General features: G+C 36.1%; 1 protein-coding gene across 2 annotated transcripts in view; it reads left to right on the forward strand.

Moving 5' to 3' along the window:
* Positions 1–20,878, forward strand: part of RUNDC3B (RUN domain containing 3B) — a 65,258-nt gene that overhangs the window by 12,541 nt on the left and 31,839 nt on the right. For both annotated transcript variants that reach the window (XM_034402456.3, XM_034402457.3), the window contains exons 2-7: positions 2,394–2,509; positions 3,079–3,212; positions 8,572–8,657; positions 10,010–10,099; positions 19,037–19,117; positions 20,465–20,633. In XM_034402456.3, the coding sequence (XP_034258347.1) occupies positions 2,394–2,509; positions 3,079–3,212; positions 8,572–8,657; positions 10,010–10,099; positions 19,037–19,117; positions 20,465–20,633 (676 nt within the window). The remainder of the gene's footprint in view (positions 1–2,393; positions 2,510–3,078; positions 3,213–8,571; positions 8,658–10,009; positions 10,100–19,036; positions 19,118–20,464; positions 20,634–20,878) is intronic.

The following is a 20,878-nucleotide window of genomic DNA, read 5'->3' on the forward strand; positions in this document are numbered from 1 at the left end:
GAAACGTCTCCTATCCTATCCCCTTCTCCCTCAGGCTTGCCTCACAGAAGGCTCCTCTATCCTATTTCCTTCTCTCCCTCAGGCTTGCCGCACAGAGGCCTCTCCTATCCTATCCCCTTCTCTCCCTCAGACTTGCTCCACAGAAGCCTCCCTTATCCTATTCCCTTCTTTCCCCCAGCCTTGCCCAACAGAAGCCTCCCCTATCCTATCCCCTGGTTGCTGCTGTGAAAGTAAAACTGAAACTGAAACTCCTCTCCTCTGCTTGTGTTTTGCATTTGGAACAGATTTATTTCCAGGTGGGGAGCGGGAGTAGAACTCCTTAGCATCAGAGTGTGGAACAGATTTCTTTTCAGGTGGGGAGGGGGAGTAGAAGTTCTTAGCATCAGAGAGCTGTTTGGAAAGTGAAACAGTATTTGCTGTGTGAGCAAGGAGACAGGAAGGAGTCTGCCTGTGGCTTAGCTCAAGTGTTCTGTATTAAAGTTGTTTCCTCCTGTGAAAGTAAAACTGAAACAGAAGTGAAACTCGTCTGCTTGTGTTTTGCATTTGGAACAGATTTCTTTTCAGGCAGGGTGGGGGAGTAGAATGTTAGTTTATCAAAGGTTATAAACTAGAATTGTTTGAAATTAAAGTTTTTCATCATATTGCCTTGAAATATGTTTAGGTAAGTCTAGGTACCAAATAATCTCCAAGTGATATATAAAACTACTTTGATTCCTGTAGAATTTACAGTATTTCTATCCTTTATTTCATTCATCATATATATATATAAAATTGAAAACCACTCACGCCGTAATCACAAAATCTCCAGAACCATAAAGCCTACAAATTTGAAATTTGTCACATATGTTCCTCTTGGCTTCTAGGTGCTCACTAAGAAAGGATTTTTCAAAATGACCATCAGAGCATTAGTATTTCTGATATTATGATTAACACGCTCTGATGCTAATGAGTTTTCACAATACTGTAAATATTGATTGGAATGAAAAATTATACAGCTCTGAAAAGACATTTAAGCTTAGAATAGGGCATAAATAATCTGTTAGTAGAACAATGAAAAAAAATCTTCACTTTTGCTTGATACCTTGATCAGTTTGTTTTTAGAAACTGACCACTATAAGATTTTCTGTGAGAAAAGGGGGGGGGGGAATGAAATTTTGATGTTAAGATTTGAGTATTAGATTGGATTTAATTAGAGAAATATTGTGGATTGCTATATATATGCTTCTGATTTGTTTATAGTTAATATGTTTGAATATTAGATACAATAGCTAAATAGTTCAACTAAAACTAAGAATACATGAATATTGGGTTTTTTAAAATATTAAATACTACTATTTAACAGATTGCTTATATAAAACATTTAAATTTAGGCAGAGGTTGTTGTATTTTATTATTATTTCTGTTCTTGAAAAATCATAGGTCACCTTTCTTTTTTATTTATTTATTTATTTTTTAATCAAATTTTTATCTATTTAAAAATACAGACAAAACAAATAACAAAACATACAAAACGTGTAAACATGTAAACAAGAATTCAAATATTTATCTTATCCAATTTGTCCCAACTGTACTGTCTGTTCTTATTTGTGCTTTTGACTCCTCCTTGTTGGTCTTTCTCTTATATCTATCTTTGTAATTCTCTGTTAACCTGCATTAGTAGTGTATGTTCCTATTTTTATATTAAGTCACTCCACTTACTTCCTAATCTTTTTTCTTTTTTCTATCTTCCAACCATGTGTACCACTTTTCCCATACTAGATAGTAGTCATGTTCCTCTCTGTTTTTTAATTCCTTTGTGAGTCTGTCCATTTCTGCACATTCCATGATTTTACTAATTACTCTATCTTCTATTGGTATGTCATTACTCTTCCAATTTTGTGCAAAAATTATTCATGCTGCTATTGTTATATGAATGATTAAATATTTTATTTCCTTTTCATATTGTTCATTTATTATGCCTAGTAGAAAGGTTTCTGGCCTCATTTCTATTCTTTGTTGTGCAATTTCTTCTATTTGTGTTTTGATCGTTTGCCAGTATTGTTTTGCCTTTGGGCAGGTCCACCACATGTGATAATAGGTTCCTTTGTGAAGTTTATATTTCCAGCATGTTGGAGGAGTAATGGGGAACATTCTTGCCAGTCTGGCCGGTGGGAGGTGCCACCTATGAAACATTTTGTACAGATTTTCTTTATAGGGTACAGACATTGTTAATTTATAATTTATTGTCCATAATAGGTCACCTTTCTTAAAGATGTGTCACTTTTCACTTTTATCAATTTTATCCTCGACCTTTGCTTTTTTATTATGTTTTGTTTGTATTTTATATATGTGTTATATAAATACAAATTATGTTTCAAAATTTGTATATATGATAAATTATGTTAATTTTTTAGGTTTTCTATAAAGACACTGATTGATCGCTCATGCTTCGAGACTATTGATGATTCTTATCCTGAATTCAATAATTTTGCAGCTATTTTGGAACAAATTCTAAGCCATCGGCTCAAAGGTACATGAAATCTGATTTTACATGTTTTGTAGACGAGACCATCTTATACAATATTCTTTTTTTGGCAAATGTAATGAGATTTAGTTGGTGTAATTGTATATCTTTGTTATACATAAGTTCTAGGATTTTCAACTTGTCTTTCTCTGAATTGAAGTTAGGGTTCTATTGCCAGCTGAACATATGCAAATTGAAATTCTAAAAGATTATTAGAAAATAAAAATAATAGTAGGCCATAGCCTATAGGCTAATGTTCCACAGGCAAATCAAAGCCATAAAAATACTCTTGAGAGTCTTGAGGAATGTGGCACAGTCTACCAACTTGCTTTCTTGTACATGGCTGTTGTTCCCATAAGATCCCATTTGTTAAGAGTGATTTATCATAATTTCAAACTTCTAAATGCCTATTAGCTCCCCAAAGTTGGTAATTTCTATGTCATTTAAAGACAGTTGTTTTCTAAACATAGGCTTTTATAATTCTTCAAAGAATCATATCGTATAATTTATAAATACTTTATGATCTGCACACTTTATTTTAATGATTAATCTCTTTCTATTCCCTGATTTTTCAGGTCAAATCTCTTGGTTTGGTTATGAAAGCCCTCGTACTTTCTGGGATTATATTAAGGTGGCTTGTCGCAAAATTTCATATAACTGCATTTGTAGCATTGAGAATATGGAAAATGTTGCCTCTTCAAGAGCTAGGGTGAGAATTTCAACATTCCTCTTGCTATGAGTTTGGTATTGTTCAAAAGAGAGTAGAGTAGAGTAGACTGTCAGAATGAGGAAAACATAAGGAACTTCTGGTTGCATTGCATTTGAATTTCCTAGAGGCTCCTGGGAAGAGAGCTGCTAACTGTGTGTTCAGGGTGAGTGAAACGAAGTCCAGTGGAGCAAGGTAAGCATCTGAAAGCTGAGCTGCTGGTTGCATCTGCATTGCATTCGAATTTCCCAGAGGCTGCTGGGAAGCTGTGAGTTCAGGGGGACTGAGTTGAAGTCCAGCCGAGCAAGGTAAGCACCTGGGAGCTGAGCTGCTGGTTGCATCTGCATTGCATTCGAATTTCCCAGAGGCTGTTGGGAAGTTGTGAGTTCAGTGGGACTGAGAAGAAGTCCAGTGGAGCAAGGTAAGTACCTGGAAGTGGCTAAAAATCTAAAAATGCAGCAGTACATTCTTGGTAAGTGCATCTCTGATTGCAATTCTATTTTATTTTAGAATGTCTTGCTTAGTTCAGTGCAATACTTGTGTTGCAGCTGTCTTAGCGGTACTCTTTTCAAATTTGGTTACTGTCCTATTTGTAAATAAATTACGAGTCTATATGGACAGATTGCTTACCTAGAGTCTTTGCTCTTCAGACAGAAATTAGGTTTCCAGCTCAGCCATTCTGTTCTATTGAGCTATAACCCCCCTCTACCACAAAGATTAGAATAACAGAGTTGGAAGGGACTTTGGAGGTCTTCTAATCCAACTCCCTGCTCAGGCAGGAACCCTACACCACTTCAGACAAATGGTTATCCAATCTCTTCTTAAAAACTGTTGGAGCATTCACAACTTCTAGAGGCAAGTTGTTCCACTTATTAATTGTTCTAACTGTCAGGAAATTTCTCCTTAGTTCTGAGTTGCTTCTCTCCTTGATTAGTTTCCACCTTCTTGGTTGATTCCATCTTCTTTGTGGCAACCCTGAGATATTGGAATACTGCTATCATGTCTCTCCTAGTCCTTCTTTTCATTAAACCAGACATACACAATTCCAGCAACTATTCTTTATATGTTTTAGCCTCCAGTCCCCTAATCATCTTTGTTGCTCTTCTCTGCACTCTTTCTAGAGTCTCAGCATCTTTTTTACATCATGGCGACCAAAACTCTATTGCAGTATTCCAAGTGTGGCCGTACCAAATTATAAAATGGTATTAACACTTCATGTGATCTTGATTCTCTCCTTCTGTTAATGTAGCCTAGAACTGTGTTGGCTTTTTTGGCAACTGCTGCACCCTTCTGGCTCATATTTAAATGTCTGTCCACTAGGACTCCAAGATCCCTCTCAAAGTTACTACTATTGAGCAAGGTACCACATATACTGTACCTGTGCATTTTTGTTTTTCTTCCCTAAATGTAGAACCTTATTTTTTTTCACCATTGTATTTCATTTTGTTAGATAGCGCCTAATATTCAAGTCTGTCAAGATCCTTCTGTATCTTAAGCCTACCTTCCGTAGTGTTGGCTATTCCTGTCAGTTTGGTGTAATCTGCAAATTTGATCAGTTCCCCATCTATCCCCTCATCCAAGTCATTGATGAAATTGTTGAAGAGTATTGGGCCTAAAACACAGCCTTGGGGTACTCCACTGCATACTTCCCTCCATGTAGATACAGTTCCATTGAGGACTACACGTTGAAATATATTGCAGGAGAAGGGCAGTATGAACAACCGTGGGATCTGGCAGGGTGAGAGCTGTGGATAACAAACAAAGCTTTCGCTGTGCATAACAGATATAGTACCCTTGCTGACCTTACTAGGGGTACTAAGGTGCCAGATCAAAGTAGTTGTGATGACAGTAACTCAAATGAGCAGGGGATCATTGTCTGAGACAAAGAACTTCTTTTGCATAGGGGAAAGCGTGAATCAGGTATTACACATCAGTCATGCAAGAAGAGCAAGATATCCAAAAAGAGAAGCCACCTTCTGATTGATGATTCAATTGTAAGGGATGTAAATTTAGGAAAGGATACGGAGCTTTTTAAAGAGGTCAGATGTCTGCCAGGTGTTACTGCCAGCAGAGACAAGAGGTGTATTTTTAAGGTAATCAAGAATGCCAGTAAGGACGTGATGTTGATGCTATTGTACATCTTTGCACAAATGATGTGTCCCAAAAAGACGTACTCTCTGTGCAGAATTATTTCCAGAGCCTGGGGCAGGAACTTATTAGGATAGGCCCGTGATGGCGAACCTATGGCACGCGTGCCACAGGTGGCACACGGAGCCATATTAGTGGGCACGCCAGCTCAGCTCTAGGGCGCATGCGCGTGCCGGCCAGCTGATTTTCGGGCCTTCTGGGCCCACCAGAAGTAGGGAAACAGGCTGTTTCCTGCTTCTGGAGGGCCTAGGGGGGTGGGGAAGGCCTGTTTTTTTTTCTTACCTGGTTCCAGATCCTCTCTGTGTATCTGGGAACAGTGAAAACAGCCTTTCCCACTTCCTTGGAGGCCCTATGGAGGCTCAAAGGGCCCATTTCCCCACTCCCGGTGGAACAGGAAGTGACGTTTTTTCCTGTTCCCAGCCTCCAGAGACTCCTAGAGAGGCTCCTAGAGACTCCTAGAGAGGTTCCTAGAGACTCCTAGAGAGGTTCTGGAGCTGGGGACAGCAAAAAATGTCACTTCCTGTCCCACCGGGAATTGGGAAATGGGCTTTTTCAGCCTCCGTAGGGCCTCCAAGGGAGTGGGAAAGGCTGTTTTCGCCGTTCCCAGATACACAGAGAGGATCTGGAACCAAGTAAGAAAGAAAAATGGGCCTACCAGGCCATCATGTGCCAGGAGCGGGGGGGGAAGGGGGAGAGGGTTGCGCACACATGCGCGTGAGCATGTGCGTGCGCAACCCTCCCAGTCCCCCCCTCTCCTGGCACGCGATGGCAAAAAGGTTAGCCATCACTGGGATAGGCTGTAGGCTTACTTTTTCAAAGATTTTACCAGTACATGGTTATGGGAAAGACGGGGCGCTCCCATGTGACCCCCCTCCTGCACGAGCTGCACTGGCTCCCAGTGGTCTTCCGGGTGCGCTTCAAGGTTTTGGTTACCACCTTTAGAGTGCTCCATGGCTTAAGACCGGGGTATCTACGAGACCGCCTTCTGCCACCAGTAGCCTCTCACCGACCAGTACACTCCCATAGAGAGGGGCTCCTCAGGGTGCCGTCGGCCAAACAGTGTCGACTGGTGGCCCCCAGGGGGACAGCCTTCTCTGTGGGGGCGCCCGCCGTCTAGAACGAGCTCCCCCCAGAAATACGGAGGATCCCGGACCTGCACGCTTTCCACCGTGCCATCAAAATATTTCTTTTCCAGCAGGCCGGCCTGGCCTAACCTCTCTTTTAAACTTTTTAAAAAAATTTTTTAAATTTCTAATATTTTAAATTTGTCTTATGAATTTGGGATGTTTTAAATTTCGTTCTCTGCGCCAATTATTTAATTGTATTTTAATGGTTTTTTAACATTTGTATTATATGTATTTTATTTGGCTGTTCACTGCCCTAAGTCCTTTGGGAGTAGGGCAGTATACTAACTAACTAACTAACTAACTAACTAACTAACTAACTAACTAACTAAATAACTAACTAACTAACTAACTAACTAACTAACTAACTAACTAACTAACTAACTAACTAACTAACTAACTAACTAAATAAATAAATAAATAAATAAATAAATAAGGAACAAAAAGGAAAGGCCAGTGTATAGCGGGCTTCAATGTGTGGCTAAAGGAGTGATGTAAAAGGAAAGACTTTGGTTATATTAGTCACGATGTCTGCAGCTCATCCAATGAAAAATTGTACAAAAGAGATGGTTTGTATTCATTAAAGAAAGGGACTGAGTTATTTCACCTTAAATTCACAGATTTTCTGGAGAAACGTTCACATGGGGATAGATAAATATTTGATATAGAACATTTCTCTTTCCAGCAATCTAAAACTAATAGGGTTATCAGTGCATGTAACATAGATGTTTGTGCGGGTAAGAATATCCATCTTGCTGTCAAGAAAAATCAATCATTCCATAGTGAGTGCCATACCATATGCATCAAACAAATAATAAGTAGGGGAATTAGTGGTCCTGAGGATAGCTGTAGTTAAGGCATTTGATAAAGTAGATCACAATCTACTACTTGGTAAGATAGAAGAATGTGGGTTAGACAACATAACCACCAGATGAAGTCAAAACTCGCTGACCAGTTGCACTCAACATGTAGTCCTCAATGGCGCTGCATCTACATGGAGGGGAGTGTAGAGTGGGGTATCCCAAGGTTCTGTTTTAGGCCCAGTACTCTTCAACATCTTCATCAATGATTTGGATGAGAGGATAGAAGGGAAACTGATCAAATTTGCAGACGACACCAAGCTGACAGGAATAGTCAACACTCCAGAAGATAGGCTTAAAATAGAGAAGGATCTTGACAAACTTGAACATTGGGCGCTATCTAACAAAATGAAATTCAGTGGTGAAAAAAGTTTCTACATTTAAGTAAGAAAAACAAAATGCACAGGTACAGTCTGTGACGGTGAACCTATGGCACGTGTGCCCGAAGTGGCACTCAGAGCCATGTTGCCTGGCACACATGGCATCACCCATTCCTCTTCCGGGTTTCTGGTGCACATGCGCATGCAATGATCAGCTGGCTTTTGTGCATACGGCAGTGCCGGAAACCATAAGAGCTGGTCTTCCCTTTTCTGGCATGCGTGCCGGCCAGTTTATCAGGGCATGTGCATGCACTACAGTAACCGGAAGTCTTGCTGGCTGGCGGGCATGTGCATGCCGGAACCTGGAAGTAACTTACCCGGTGTACACATGCCTCCTTGGCAGCTCCTCTTCCTGGTCATGGCCTTGATGAGTGTGCACGTGTGAGGTGCGCATGCGAAGTGCTCCCTTTTTGGCACCTGGTACCCTGTGTGCATGTGCACTCCCTTTTCGGCACCTGGTGTTAAATTTCTATATTAAATTTATTAACGATCAGGAAATAGAGCTAGAAAGTAAAAACTGAGAAAAGATTATTATATGATGAAAGTTATTATAGTTATCATGTACAAGTAATATTAGAAGTTAAGATTATTATATATGTTTAAAGGAAAAAATAAGAGATGATGGACAGAAAGCTTATTAAGATAAGTAAATACTACTCTTATGTAATCATTGTCAATATTATTATTTATTTATTTCTTAAAATGAACTGTATAAAGAACATGAAAATAAATAAATAAATATGAATATGATGAAGTATGATAACTTTGTTATTTTGTTTGGGTTTCAGAAATTGAATGAGTGAACCAGATTTCTGTTTAATAATATTTATATTATGATTTTGGATTTCAGGGAAGAGCTTGGATTAGAGTAGCACTTATGGAAAAACACTTGTCTGAATATATTTCGGCAGCTTTGAGAGATTTCAAAACAACCAGGTATTAAATATTTTGTTAAATAAAGTAGATTTTAAGTTGCTATTTAAAATTCCCAGTTCTTGTTCTTTATGAGATTTAGTCAGGAAATGATAACTTGCATGTAAGGGAGCAAAGTGAAAACATGTATTTATATTCAGTGTTAAACCTTCATATGTTTATTTAAAATATTGGTGGTATATTTACTTATGACGGCTGGCTTTAAGGAGAAACAAACGATGAAACAAACAGCATGACTTAATAATGCAATCTTTGTCCCTTTTTATATTTTTTTATTGCATACAGTACATTTATGTAAAGTGTAAGGGTTATACTGAAACACTTATTCTATAATTTTGTTGAAATCATGAGATTTTTTGGATGCTACTACTTAAAATCTGGTTTATGTACAAGAAATTAGAATTAATATTTGTTTCCTTAAATTAAACAATCACACATATATCCTATATTGAGAGATTTAAACATAAATATCCAGAAGGCAAGTAGCAGTATTTTGAATCCTTTGTTAAAGATTTTTAACCTAATATGAATTTTTTCATACTCCATGAACTCAGCAATTTCAGCATAATGGTAAGGAGAAAGTGGACAGGGAAAAGGATTTTTTCCTTTCTCTCAAAGTAGTAGAACAAGAAGCCATCCAGTGAAGCTATGTATTAGAAAGGAGATAAAAGCAAACACTTCTTTACTGATTATAAAATGAATTTGTAGAATTCATTATCACAAGACATGATGTTGCCACCAAATTTAATGGGTTTATAGTGGAAGTAGATTAATTCATGGAGAACAGGGTTATCAAGCTTACTGATCTTGAAGGCACCCTGGTTTGGGCCTCCAAAAATGAATGGCAACGAACAATGGTGGGAAAGATGTAGCTTTCCACAGGCACTCTAGAGGCATCTGTAGGCTTATGTGAAAAAGAAAATGCAACACTAATATGGCTATTGGCCTGATCATGCAACACTGTTCTTATGCTCTGAATAACTCTATAAAGATAGATGAGAGAAAGAAAGAGAGAGATAGAGAGATAGGAAGGATTTAAAAAATAGTTCCTTTGTATCCCAATAGCAGCCTGAAAGTTAAAAAAAATAATGGTTAAGTTTTATTCTAAAAATATGCAGACATCTTTATTCTGAATAATTTGTTGTTTATAAATAGGTCCATAAATACATCAAATCCAAACAGTTCCATAGTATCCCTGATATGTATAAATTGAGTGCATCATTTAAATTACTGTACAAATGAATAGTTTTCTTAGCAATATAAATTAAAATTTGGTAGGTCTTGGCATTAACCACCATCAGTAATCTGAATATTTGGCATGTTATTTGAATAATTAGAATTTAATCTTTTTCTAGACGATTCTATGAAGATGGAGCAATTGTATTGGGAGAAGAAGCAAACATGCTAGCTGGCATGCTGCTTGGACTCAATGCTATTGATTTCAGGTATTCATTCTTGTGAAAGTGAAATGAAATAATTATATTTAGTAAAATATAGTTGATTTTGTAATTAACTCATTATAGGTCAAAATGTCATATTTAAAATTTGTAAATGTATTTATTTATTTGATGGAAGTAACATTTTAAAATATAGAATATTCTAGTCCAACCCTCTGCTCAGGCAGGAAACCCTATGCCATTTCAGACAAATGGTTGTCCAGTCTCTTCTTAAAAACTTCCAGTGTTGGAGCATTCACAACTTCTAGAGGCAAATTGTTCCATTGATTAATTGTTCTAACTATCAGGAAATACTTCTTAATTCTAGGTTGCTTCTCTCTTAATTAGTTTCCATCCATTGCTTCTTTTTTTTTAAAACAAAAACAAAACATAAAACCACCATCATTCAAATACAATCACAAACAGTGTGTCGATCGGTTAAAATTCTTTTCTGCACAATCCCATATCCAAAATTACCAATTATTTAATTTCTCTTATTTAACAGTTTATATATCCCTTATATATTATTATACTCATTTAGCCATTATTTAATAAAGGCTTAACTTCCATAAAAAAACACTTCATATATTTTATCATTACATTAATTTCATATTTTCATGTTTTATTATCTAGCCATTGGTAGAACAAATCCCAAATCAAATAATATTGTTTATCTTCCTGTTCTCTAATTTCAAATGTCAATTTACTCATTTCAGCACAGTCCATAATTTTCTTAATGACTTCATCATCAGTAGGTATCTTCTTGCCTTTTCAATTTTTAGCAAAATCAATTCTAGCCGCTGTTAAAACATTCACAATTAAATATCTCAGTTCTTTGTTACATATTTCTGGTAAAATCTCTAATAGAAATATCTCTGGTTTAAAGTCAATGTGTTTCTTTGTCATTTTTTCCAACCATGTGTAGATTTTAGTCCAATATCTTTTAGCTTCTGCACATATCCACCACATATGGTAATATGATCCTGGAGTCTGATGACATTTCCAACATTTCTCCGATTTATTCTTAAACATTCTGGCTATTCTCGTCGGGGGTAAATGCCACCTGTAAAACATCTTATACAAATTCTTCTTATATGCTGTAAACATTGTCATTTTATAATTTTGCAATCACAATTTTTGCCATTTCTCTAAATCAATCCCATGACCAAAATTCCCCCCCACCCCGCTATCATTGTTTCTTTAACTTATTCCTCTTCCAATATTACCTCTAATAAATAACAGTACAATTTTTTATTTACATAATCATCAGACCCCATTAAAATCTTACCTAAATTAGTCAAAACATTATAAAAACCTCCTTGTTTAAAATCTTCTTCATATCTAGAACGTATGTGCAAAAACCAATCCTTCTTAAAATCTTGTTCTTCCAATTCTTGCTTTGATTTAAGTTCACCCTTTTCATCCATTAATTCACTATATGTAACAATTTGTTTTCTTCTAAATATTACTGAATAAGAAAATGCTTGATACCCAGACTGGAATTTTCAAATAATGTTGTTTTTTAATCTTCTCCCAATTTAATAGCAAAGCCTCATGTATATGCTGTCTTCTAAAATACCCCTGTATTTTTGTTGCCTTATACCATAAAAAAGCATGCCATGCCACGCCATCAGCAAATCGTGACCTTCTAAATTCAATAATCTAGTATTTCTTAAAGTTATCCATTCTTTAATCCACATCAAACTTGTAGCTTAATAATAAAGTTCCCAATTAGGTAGGCCAAAACCCCCTCTCATCGTAGCATCTTGTAACAACTTTAATTTTATCTTCGCCTTCTTTCCCAGCCAAATATATTTTAACACTGTTTTGTTCAATTCTTCAAAACATTCTTTACCCAATCTAATTGGAATTATCTGGAACAAATATAAAATTCTAGGCAAAATATTCATCTTAATAGTTGATATCCTTCCAATCAAAGAAAGCTGTAAGTTTTCCCATTTCGCCAAATCTGTCCCTATCTGTTGTTTAAGTTTATTATAATTATTTTCTTTAAGCGTGCTACATCTTGCCATCAAATATATCCCCAAATTTTTAACTTTATTTGTGACCTGCATTTTTAATACTTCCGCCAATTCTTCTTTTTGCTTTACCAACATATTTTTGGTCAAAATCTTTGTTTTATCTTTTTTGATTTTCAAACCAGCTACTTTCCCAAATTCTCCAATTTTGTCTATCAGTATAGTTATTGATGTTAGTGGATCTTCAAGAATAAAGACCAGGTCATCAGCAAATGCTTGCAATTTATATTCTTCTTTTCAAATTTTCATTCCTTTTATGTCTTTTTCTTCTCTTATACTTCTATTTAGCACTTCTAAAGTTAATATAAACAACAAAGGGGACAGTGGACAACCTTGTCTAGTACCTTTTTTTATCTCAATAGAGTCTGTCAATTCTCCATTTATCATTACTTTTGCCGTTTGTTTATGATATATAGCTCCTATTGCTTGAATGAATTTTCTGTTCCAAAGCCCATCTGTTCCATTTGAAGCAATATAAAACACCAATTTACGTTATCAAAAGCTTTCTGTGCATCTAAAAATATCAAAGCCATTTGTTTTTCAGGATGAGCTTCATAGTATTCCAAAGTGTTCAGAATTATTCTCATATTGTCTCTTATTTGTCTTTTTGGCAGAAACCTATTTTGATCTGAATGTATAAAGTTATTTAAATATCTTTTAAGTCTTTCTGCCAACATTGAAGCAGGGATATAGGTCTATAGTTTTTGATTTGTTGTGGGTCTCTAGCCTCTTTTGGAATCAATGTAATATATGCCTCAGACCATGTCTATAGTAATCCTGTATAATTTTTTTCTTCTCTTTATTTCCAAATTTACTTTGTCCTTGGTCATTGATTAATTTTATTATTTTTCTTGATTCTCTCTCTTTTTTCAACTTATACGCTAACCATCTTCCTGGTTTATTGGCATTCTCAAAGTAGTTCTGTTTAGTGCTTCTAATTTTTTGAGCTAGTTCTTCTTTCTCCAGTAAGTCCATTTTATGTTTTATTGTATCCATTTTCACTTTAACATCTTTTTTATGTGGACATTTCTGAAGCTGTTTTTCAAATCTCTTATAATCCTCTTCCAATATTTTGTGTGTTTGCCTTTTCTTCACATTTCTCTTCCTTGTATAATCCATTATCAAACCTCTAGAATAGGCCTTCATCGTATCCCAAAGATTTTACATCGAAGTATCTTCTTTCGTATTCTCCTTGAAGAAGAAAGCCAATTCTCTCTCCATTTTCTGTACAAAGTCTTTTTCTTTTAATATAGTATTTTTTAAAGTCCATCTAAATCTTCTCCTTTGTCCTTTCCATTTCACTGTCACTAGATTATGATCTGCCCAGGTATTTGCTTCTATCTCAATTTGTTCTATGTTTAAAGTCAATTCCATTGTTGTTCATATCATATCTAATCTAGACCAAGATGAATGTCTGTCAGAATAAAAAGTATATTGTCTATTTTTCCCATTTCTATTTCTCCATGCATCTTTTTAAGTTTATTTCCTCAGTCATCTTGAAGAAAGATTTCGGTAATATCTTCTTAGTATGTCTTATTGCTTTATGTGTTTTATAATCCAAATCTCCATCCACTATACCATTAAAATCTCCCATCATGCAGATATTATCATATTCCAATTCCGTTATTTTCATGTGCAATTTTCTATAAAAGTCACTTTGATTATTATTTGGATCATATATGCTACTAAAAGAATTTTTGTATTGCTATCCATTATCTCCACCATCAGAATTCTTCCTTCTTCATCTGAATATATTTGCTCAGCTAGTATTGCATTTCTAATGTATAAAACCATTCCTCTTTTTTTACATTGTGGCAATGATGTGAAGATTTTCCCTAATTTTGGATATGCCAATATCTGTTCATGTTGCTTTTAATTTGCTTCTTGTAGGCAAATTATATCAAGCTTTAGTTATTCTAATTTGTGAAATATCTTTCTTCTTTTAACAGCTGAATTAAATCCATTTATATTTATTGAAATTAATTTTCTCTCTTTCATATTCATACTTTATATGCGGGCTTTGCTGCTCTAGTTGTTCTTACTTCACACTGTTCTTTGTGTTCCACAATCCCTCCTACTGCGCCTTCTGCTTTTTCAATCATTGCCAGTTCCTCTTCTTGAAGTTCTACTGGTACTACTGTCGTTTGGAATTCCATTTCTGTTTCCTTTTCTTTAAAAATTCTGCATAAAATGCTCTCGCTTTGTCTATTGTATCTATTCTATATCTTTGAAGTTGCCATGTTAACACTAATCCCTCTGGTACCAGCCATCTATAGTTCACACTTTTTTGAAGTAATATTTTGGTCAAAAATTGATATTCTCTCCGCATCTCTCTCACTTTTCTTGGTATTTGCTTCAAAACCACAATTTCTTTCTCCTTATACTTCAGTGTTTTTTGTCTGGCAATCTGCAGTATTTGTGTTTTAATTGATTTCTTAGTAAATCTTATATGCACTTCTCGTGGTAGTTTATTACGCATTGCATATCTAGTGTAGACTCTATATATCTCATCCACACCACACATCATCTTCTCCTTAGTAATCTCTAATGCTTCAGCCAACATTCCTATCATTATTTCTGCCAAGTTTTCTCCATTCTCTTCTTCTACATTTTGAAATCTGAGATAAAATTCTGATTTGTCCATCTACCATCCAATTAATCCACTCCTGTCACATTCATCTTCTCCCAATCTATTATCTATATCTTTAATTTTTTCCTATTTTTGCTCCTCATTTTTCTCAAATTTTTGCAGTCTCTCTTCATATTTCAACATCATTTGCTGTGTACTGGTCACTTTTTCATCTGTCTTGAGTAGTAGTTGTTCCATCCTCTGAATTGTTTGAAAAATCATCTGCAGTGTTACATCTTTCTCCTTCTCTTTTTCTTTCTCCTTCTCCTGCTGAAGCATCATCTGAATTGATCGCTGTCCTCCAGATGGCGACAAGGCAGGCGTAGCTGAAGCAGATCCAACTGTCGCTACTTTTCTATTCATTCTATCCAAAATTCGCCAAAGGCTAAGAACAAAAAAGAAAAAGCCCAAAAGAGTGAAAAATGTAGAAAGAAAAAAAAAGGGAAGGGGAAAAAATAAACACTTCTTCAGGTTCTTCAAAATCTTAATCCACTTTGAGAGAAAAAAAAAAGAAAAAATTTTAATTAATCCCACTGGTAACAAAAATACACTGAAGGGAAGTCAAATTAAAAAAGGAGAAATAAAAATGAAAAAGAAGAAGACCAAATAGCCAACTAGAGAGAGAGAAAAAACAAAACAAAAATCAATCTTCAGGCTCTTGAACACCTTAATCCAACTCTGTATAAGAACAAAGAAAAGGAAGCCCATCAGAAATATTTAAGCAGGGGAAGTGTACAGAGAGTAAATAATAAAAAATAAAAGGGAATTTCAGTTTCTTCTGCAGTACTTCTGCCCAAGCATTAACAAATCTCTCTCCTTTGCCTCAGACTCCTATTTCTGATAGTTCCCCGAAGAGCACCTGAAAGCAGATAGTTCCAAACTCTCTCAGATGTCCTTCCAACAATCTTATCAGCAAAAAAATTCAGAGTCCTTGGGTTATAGCAACAATGTTATATAATTGTTTCAACTTGCTGCTTTAATAGAAAAGAATAGCAAAATTTCCAATCCAATAGATGGCAGTATTACACACTCTCCTATTTTCCCCACTATTATAGTCCAAAAATTCTTTGTCAGTAAAAAAAAATAATAATGAAAAATTAGAAAAATCTTCAGAAGAGAAAAAAAGAAAAAATTCAATCCAAAAGGAAAAATATTTCAAGTATAAGGCACAAAGGCTTGCAGATGTTAAACTCTCAATTCTATCAATCTTTTTCAACCCAGTCCCGGTCAAAAGCAAAACAAAAATTTAAAGCTCCACCAATGTTAATAATTTGAGAATAGAAAATGACTCCTGCTTAATTTTGCCGCTTGATTTCTTTTTAAATCCAATTTAATTCCCACTTCAATCTCAGGGTGTTCTTTGCATTTATTTAGATTGAAAGTCTCTCACCGCATCGACTCACTGTCCTTCTTCTTTTCCTACCTCGCTGCTCCAACATTCCACTGATTGGGTAACCTTCACTCTCATTGGATCAACTGAGTGCCATTCAAACTTCCTCTACAGCTTGGTCACGCCCACACCTTCTGCGCATGTCCAGTCTTTTCACTCAGTCACTGGTGATTAGACTGGTGTGCCTTTTGTTTATGCTAATTAGTGATAGTTTTACCTTAAATGGTGCAATTTTAAATTGTTTTGGATTCTGGAGGGTTGTGCTTTTACGAATAATTGTAAGTGGCGCTGGGCGGCTTCGGCGTTTCCCAGCTGGGACGCCAGCCGCCATTAGACTTTATTTCTGTCAGCGCGAAGGAGGGGGACCTTGAAACGGTCCGAAAGCAGCCGTTGGTGCCGCGAGCGAGGAGCTGTTTACCTGGCGTGCCGGCAGAACCGCCCTCGCTCTCGCAACCCTCTACAACTAACTAAAATTCCAATCAGCGGCTTGGGAGTCCCTGCCTTGCGAGCAAACTCCTTATCACAGGGGGGCACTTCGCAAATGGGAATCGCGGACAGACAGCAAGGTCGGAGAGAAGTGAGGGAGGCTACACTTGGCTGAGCGCAGTGTGTGGTCCCGACATCGTGCTCGCCATTTTAGCCGCCGGATTTGCGCCCAGACGCCATTTTGCTAGAGCGGTCTAGGGCAGCGACTACCGCCCAAGCCTTGGTCGGCTAATAAAGGGAGCTGTCCCAGCTTCAGCAGTTACTATGGCTGCCACCCCACTGCTAGAAAAAGGGCTTCCCTGGGATCGTCAGGATGTGCCCTCCACTATCACAGTCAAAACAAGACTGTGATGTCCAAGAAGGACCATCCAGCAGCGGGGCTTTCAGCGGCGATCCTGGAGCCCAGGAATCCTCCATCTGTTCCGTCGCAACATCAGCTCCTCCCCCCTATCCATTGTTTCTTATTTTGCTCTCATGCTTTGGAGAATAGGTTGATTCCATCTTCTTTGTGGCAGCCCCTTAGATATTGGAACATTGCTATCATGTCAACCGTAGTCCTTCTTTTCATTAAACCAGACATACACAATTCCAGCAACTATTATTTATATGTTATAGCCTTCAGTCCCCTAATCATCTTTGTTGCTCTTCTCTGCACTCTTTCTAAAGTCTCAGCATCTTTTTTACATTGTGGTGATCAAAACTATATTGCAGTATTCCAAGTGTGGCCTTACCAAGGCATTATAAAGTGGTATTAACACTTCATGTGATCCTGATTCTATCCTTCTGTTAATGTAGTCTAAAACCGTGTTGACTTTTTTGGCAACAGCAGCACACTGCTGGCTCATATTTAAGTGATTGTCCACTAGGACTCTCAAGATCCTTCTCATGGTTGCTAGTATTGAGTCAGGTACCACCTATACTTTACCTGTACCTTTGGTTTTTCTTGCCTAAATGTAGAACCTTAATTTTTCACCATTGTATTTCATTTTGTTAGATAGCACCCAATATTCAAGTCTGTCAAAGTTCTTCTGTATCTTAAGCTTATCTTCTGGAGTGTTGACTAATCCTGCCAGCTTGGTGTCATCTGCAAATTTGATCAGTTCCCCATCTATCCCCTTATCCAAATCATTGATGAAGATATTAAAGAGTACTGGATCTAAAACAGAACCTTGGGTTAACCCACTGCATACTTCCCTCCATATAGATGCAGTTCTATTGAGGATTACATGTTGAGTGTGGGTGGTCATCCACTTACAAATCCAACTGATGCTGTTTAACCCACATTTTTCTATTTTATCAAGTAGTAGGTTGTGATCTACTTTATCAAATACCTTAGTGAAGTCAAAGTAAGTTATATTCACAGCATTCCTCTGGTCCACTAATTTTGTCATTTTGTCAAAGAATGCAATAAGATTTGTCTGGCATGACCTGTTTTTGACAAACCTATGTAGGCTTTTGTTTATGACTTTGTTTTCCTCTAGGTGTTTACAGATTCATTGCTTGATTATCTTTTTCAGAATCTTCCCAGGTATTGAGGTCAGGCTGATAGGTCTGTAGTTTCCTGGATCCATTTTCCCCCTTTTTTGAAAATGGGAACTACATCAGCTCTTTTCCAGTCCTCTGGCAGTTCCCCGGTGCTCCAGGATCTTTGAAAGATATAGTTCAGTGGTTCTGAGATCACGTCTGCCAGAACCCTGGGATGTAACCCATCTGGTCCTGGTGATTTGAACTCGTCTAGGGTAGACATGTGCTCGATTGTTTGTGATGACATAGACATATCCATGCATTGTTCTGGGCAATATCACAAAACTAATTTTCCATTTATTTCTTTTAGAACTTCGTTAAATTATTTCTACATCTAACCTATAGTTCTGGTATTTCCTGATAGTCTCCTGTCCATGCATTGACCAATTCTGATCTGCTTATCTTTCTAGATCTCACCCAAGACTTGCTCATGTGGAGCTGCATTATACATTATAATTACATTTTAAAATTATTCTGTATGAGGGATTTCAATCAGAGATTAAAAGTCCCTCTTTTATATATGTTGTGGCTAGTTAGTGATAATGAGTGGCAACTTAGTTGTTCTCTTTGATTTTATCTACGAAGATTGTAAGATTAAATAGATTATTTTGCTTTTCTTAAAACATATTGAATTCATATATAATATAAAATCATTAAAAAGCAATATTTGGAAAAAGTGTTCTTTAAAAACCCCACAATGACATTTTGATTGCTGGTGAAATGAGGGTATGTAAGAATCTACATGTAAAGTTGAATTTTCTCATATTAAAACTTGTTCTTGCATTGGTGATTTTATGAAAAAATGAATTAAGTCCTGACATTATTCAATACCAATATGTTTTAATGTTCTTAATTTCTGATTTCTCACTCCACATCAGCTTCTGCCTCAAAGGTGAAGCTTTGGATGGCAACTATCCAGCTGTGATAGATTATACACCATATCTGAAATTCACCCAAAGGTATCTGTTAAGCCTGTAAAGTTCATCTGTGCTTTAAAGTTTTATTGTAACATATTTGTTATTGTTTTTATTTCACATATTGTTTTTAATACTTTGTGATACTTTCAACTGGGAAGGGAAAGAATGAAGGAGGAGTTCCAAATGCCATTGAAAATGTTTTTTTGTTTTTTTAAAATATTTTATTAGTTTTAAAAGTAAAACAATGGACATTGCTCAACGTCTCTGGTTTCTAACATTTGCGTCTAAATCAAGTTAATAATCTATTCCTTGATCTATATACAAATTTACAAAAAGAAAAAAAAAATTTTTTTGGAACATAACATGTATCACAAATGAATTGTTTTCTCATGGCCAGTCATACAACACAGTAGTTGAAGGACTGCCCTCAGAGACATTTCCCTGTAGCCATTGTATTTATTATAAATATAAGTGTAAATTAGCTTTTTTCACCAATCCTGTAGATAGACAGAGACATTCTCTGCAAGGTTTACACCACATGCAAGGAATACACTGTAAGACCAGCATGTATTGTGTATGCCATAGAGTAACTAACAACAACAATATCTCCTGTCTTAATATATATTCAGACAAATCTGTTACAACTCTCTCTTCCCTATGTCCCACTTTTCTATTTGGTGGTCACATAAATATGTTTTTCTTTCTTTACTTGAACTACTGATAGAAGAAAATATTTCCTTGAGTTTAGTTTAATATAGAAGACAAGTTGACAGACGTTAGAAAGAAAAGGGATACATTGATCATAGATATAGTGATAGAAGATATAGGAAGTGGTAGTTATATACAAGTTTTATGTAAAGGGAACCATCCAGTATCTGCACAATACGAGAATCTGTTCTGGATCATGGAATCATAAGTCCTTTTCCTTCTTACACCTGTAACAACACAAATACATGAACAAGTTTAAATCATCTTTAGCTATATGGGATTAAAATAGTATCGTATTTCCCCTTTTTATTTCAACACCATCTTACAGTAGCTGGAAGGTATGTAAATTATGTTAGATTTTGTACCTGTTGTCTTGGAGGTAATCTACATGATAGCAGTTACTTGCAACAGGAGTAATAGAGGCAGAATTGGGCTCACCAGTGAGGAGAGGAAACTGATCCATGAAGAAGTAGATAGCACTTCTCAGCAGTGAAGAAACGCTTAGCGAATGGATGATGTATTAGCTTTTGTTTTTAGGCTTTATAATAATTTTTGCAGATTCATTATTATAAGATCCATCTCTTATTGGAATATCTAAAAATAAGCAATTTCGAATAATTCAGTTTTTTCCATTTAAATTTTGCAAGTTATTGTTCTTAGCTTTTGAGTTTGATTTCTCAGTTCTGACAGCATCAGTAGTGATGAGGAAGAGCTAAGAACACTGGGCAGTAGTGGTAGTGAAAGCAGTACTCCAGAAAACATTGGTCCTCCTTTCAGCATGGATGAGAATAGCTGGTACAACAAGTGCAAACGGGTTGAACAGAAATACCTTCTCACTCTGGAACAAAAGGTAAACATTAATTGAGATAAAGTGGCTGAAAATATTTGGTATATTACAATTGTTACAATAACATTAATTCAAAGATTTAATTTAAAAAATATTCTTACAAAATGAAAATTATTATTTATTTAATGTAGCATTGTAATATTTATTAGTTAGCTATGGTTCTGGGAACAAGGTAATAAGAAAACTGCTTTTGGTCACACAAGACTTACTTCTTAGTCAGATAATATTCCTTAAGTTATTGCATCTAT

Source organism: Pantherophis guttatus, chromosome 4 (genome assembly GCF_059756535.1).
Source record: "Pantherophis guttatus breed Tessera chromosome 4, ASM5975653v1, whole genome shotgun sequence".
Taxonomy (NCBI): domain Eukaryota; kingdom Metazoa; phylum Chordata; class Lepidosauria; order Squamata; family Colubridae; genus Pantherophis; species Pantherophis guttatus.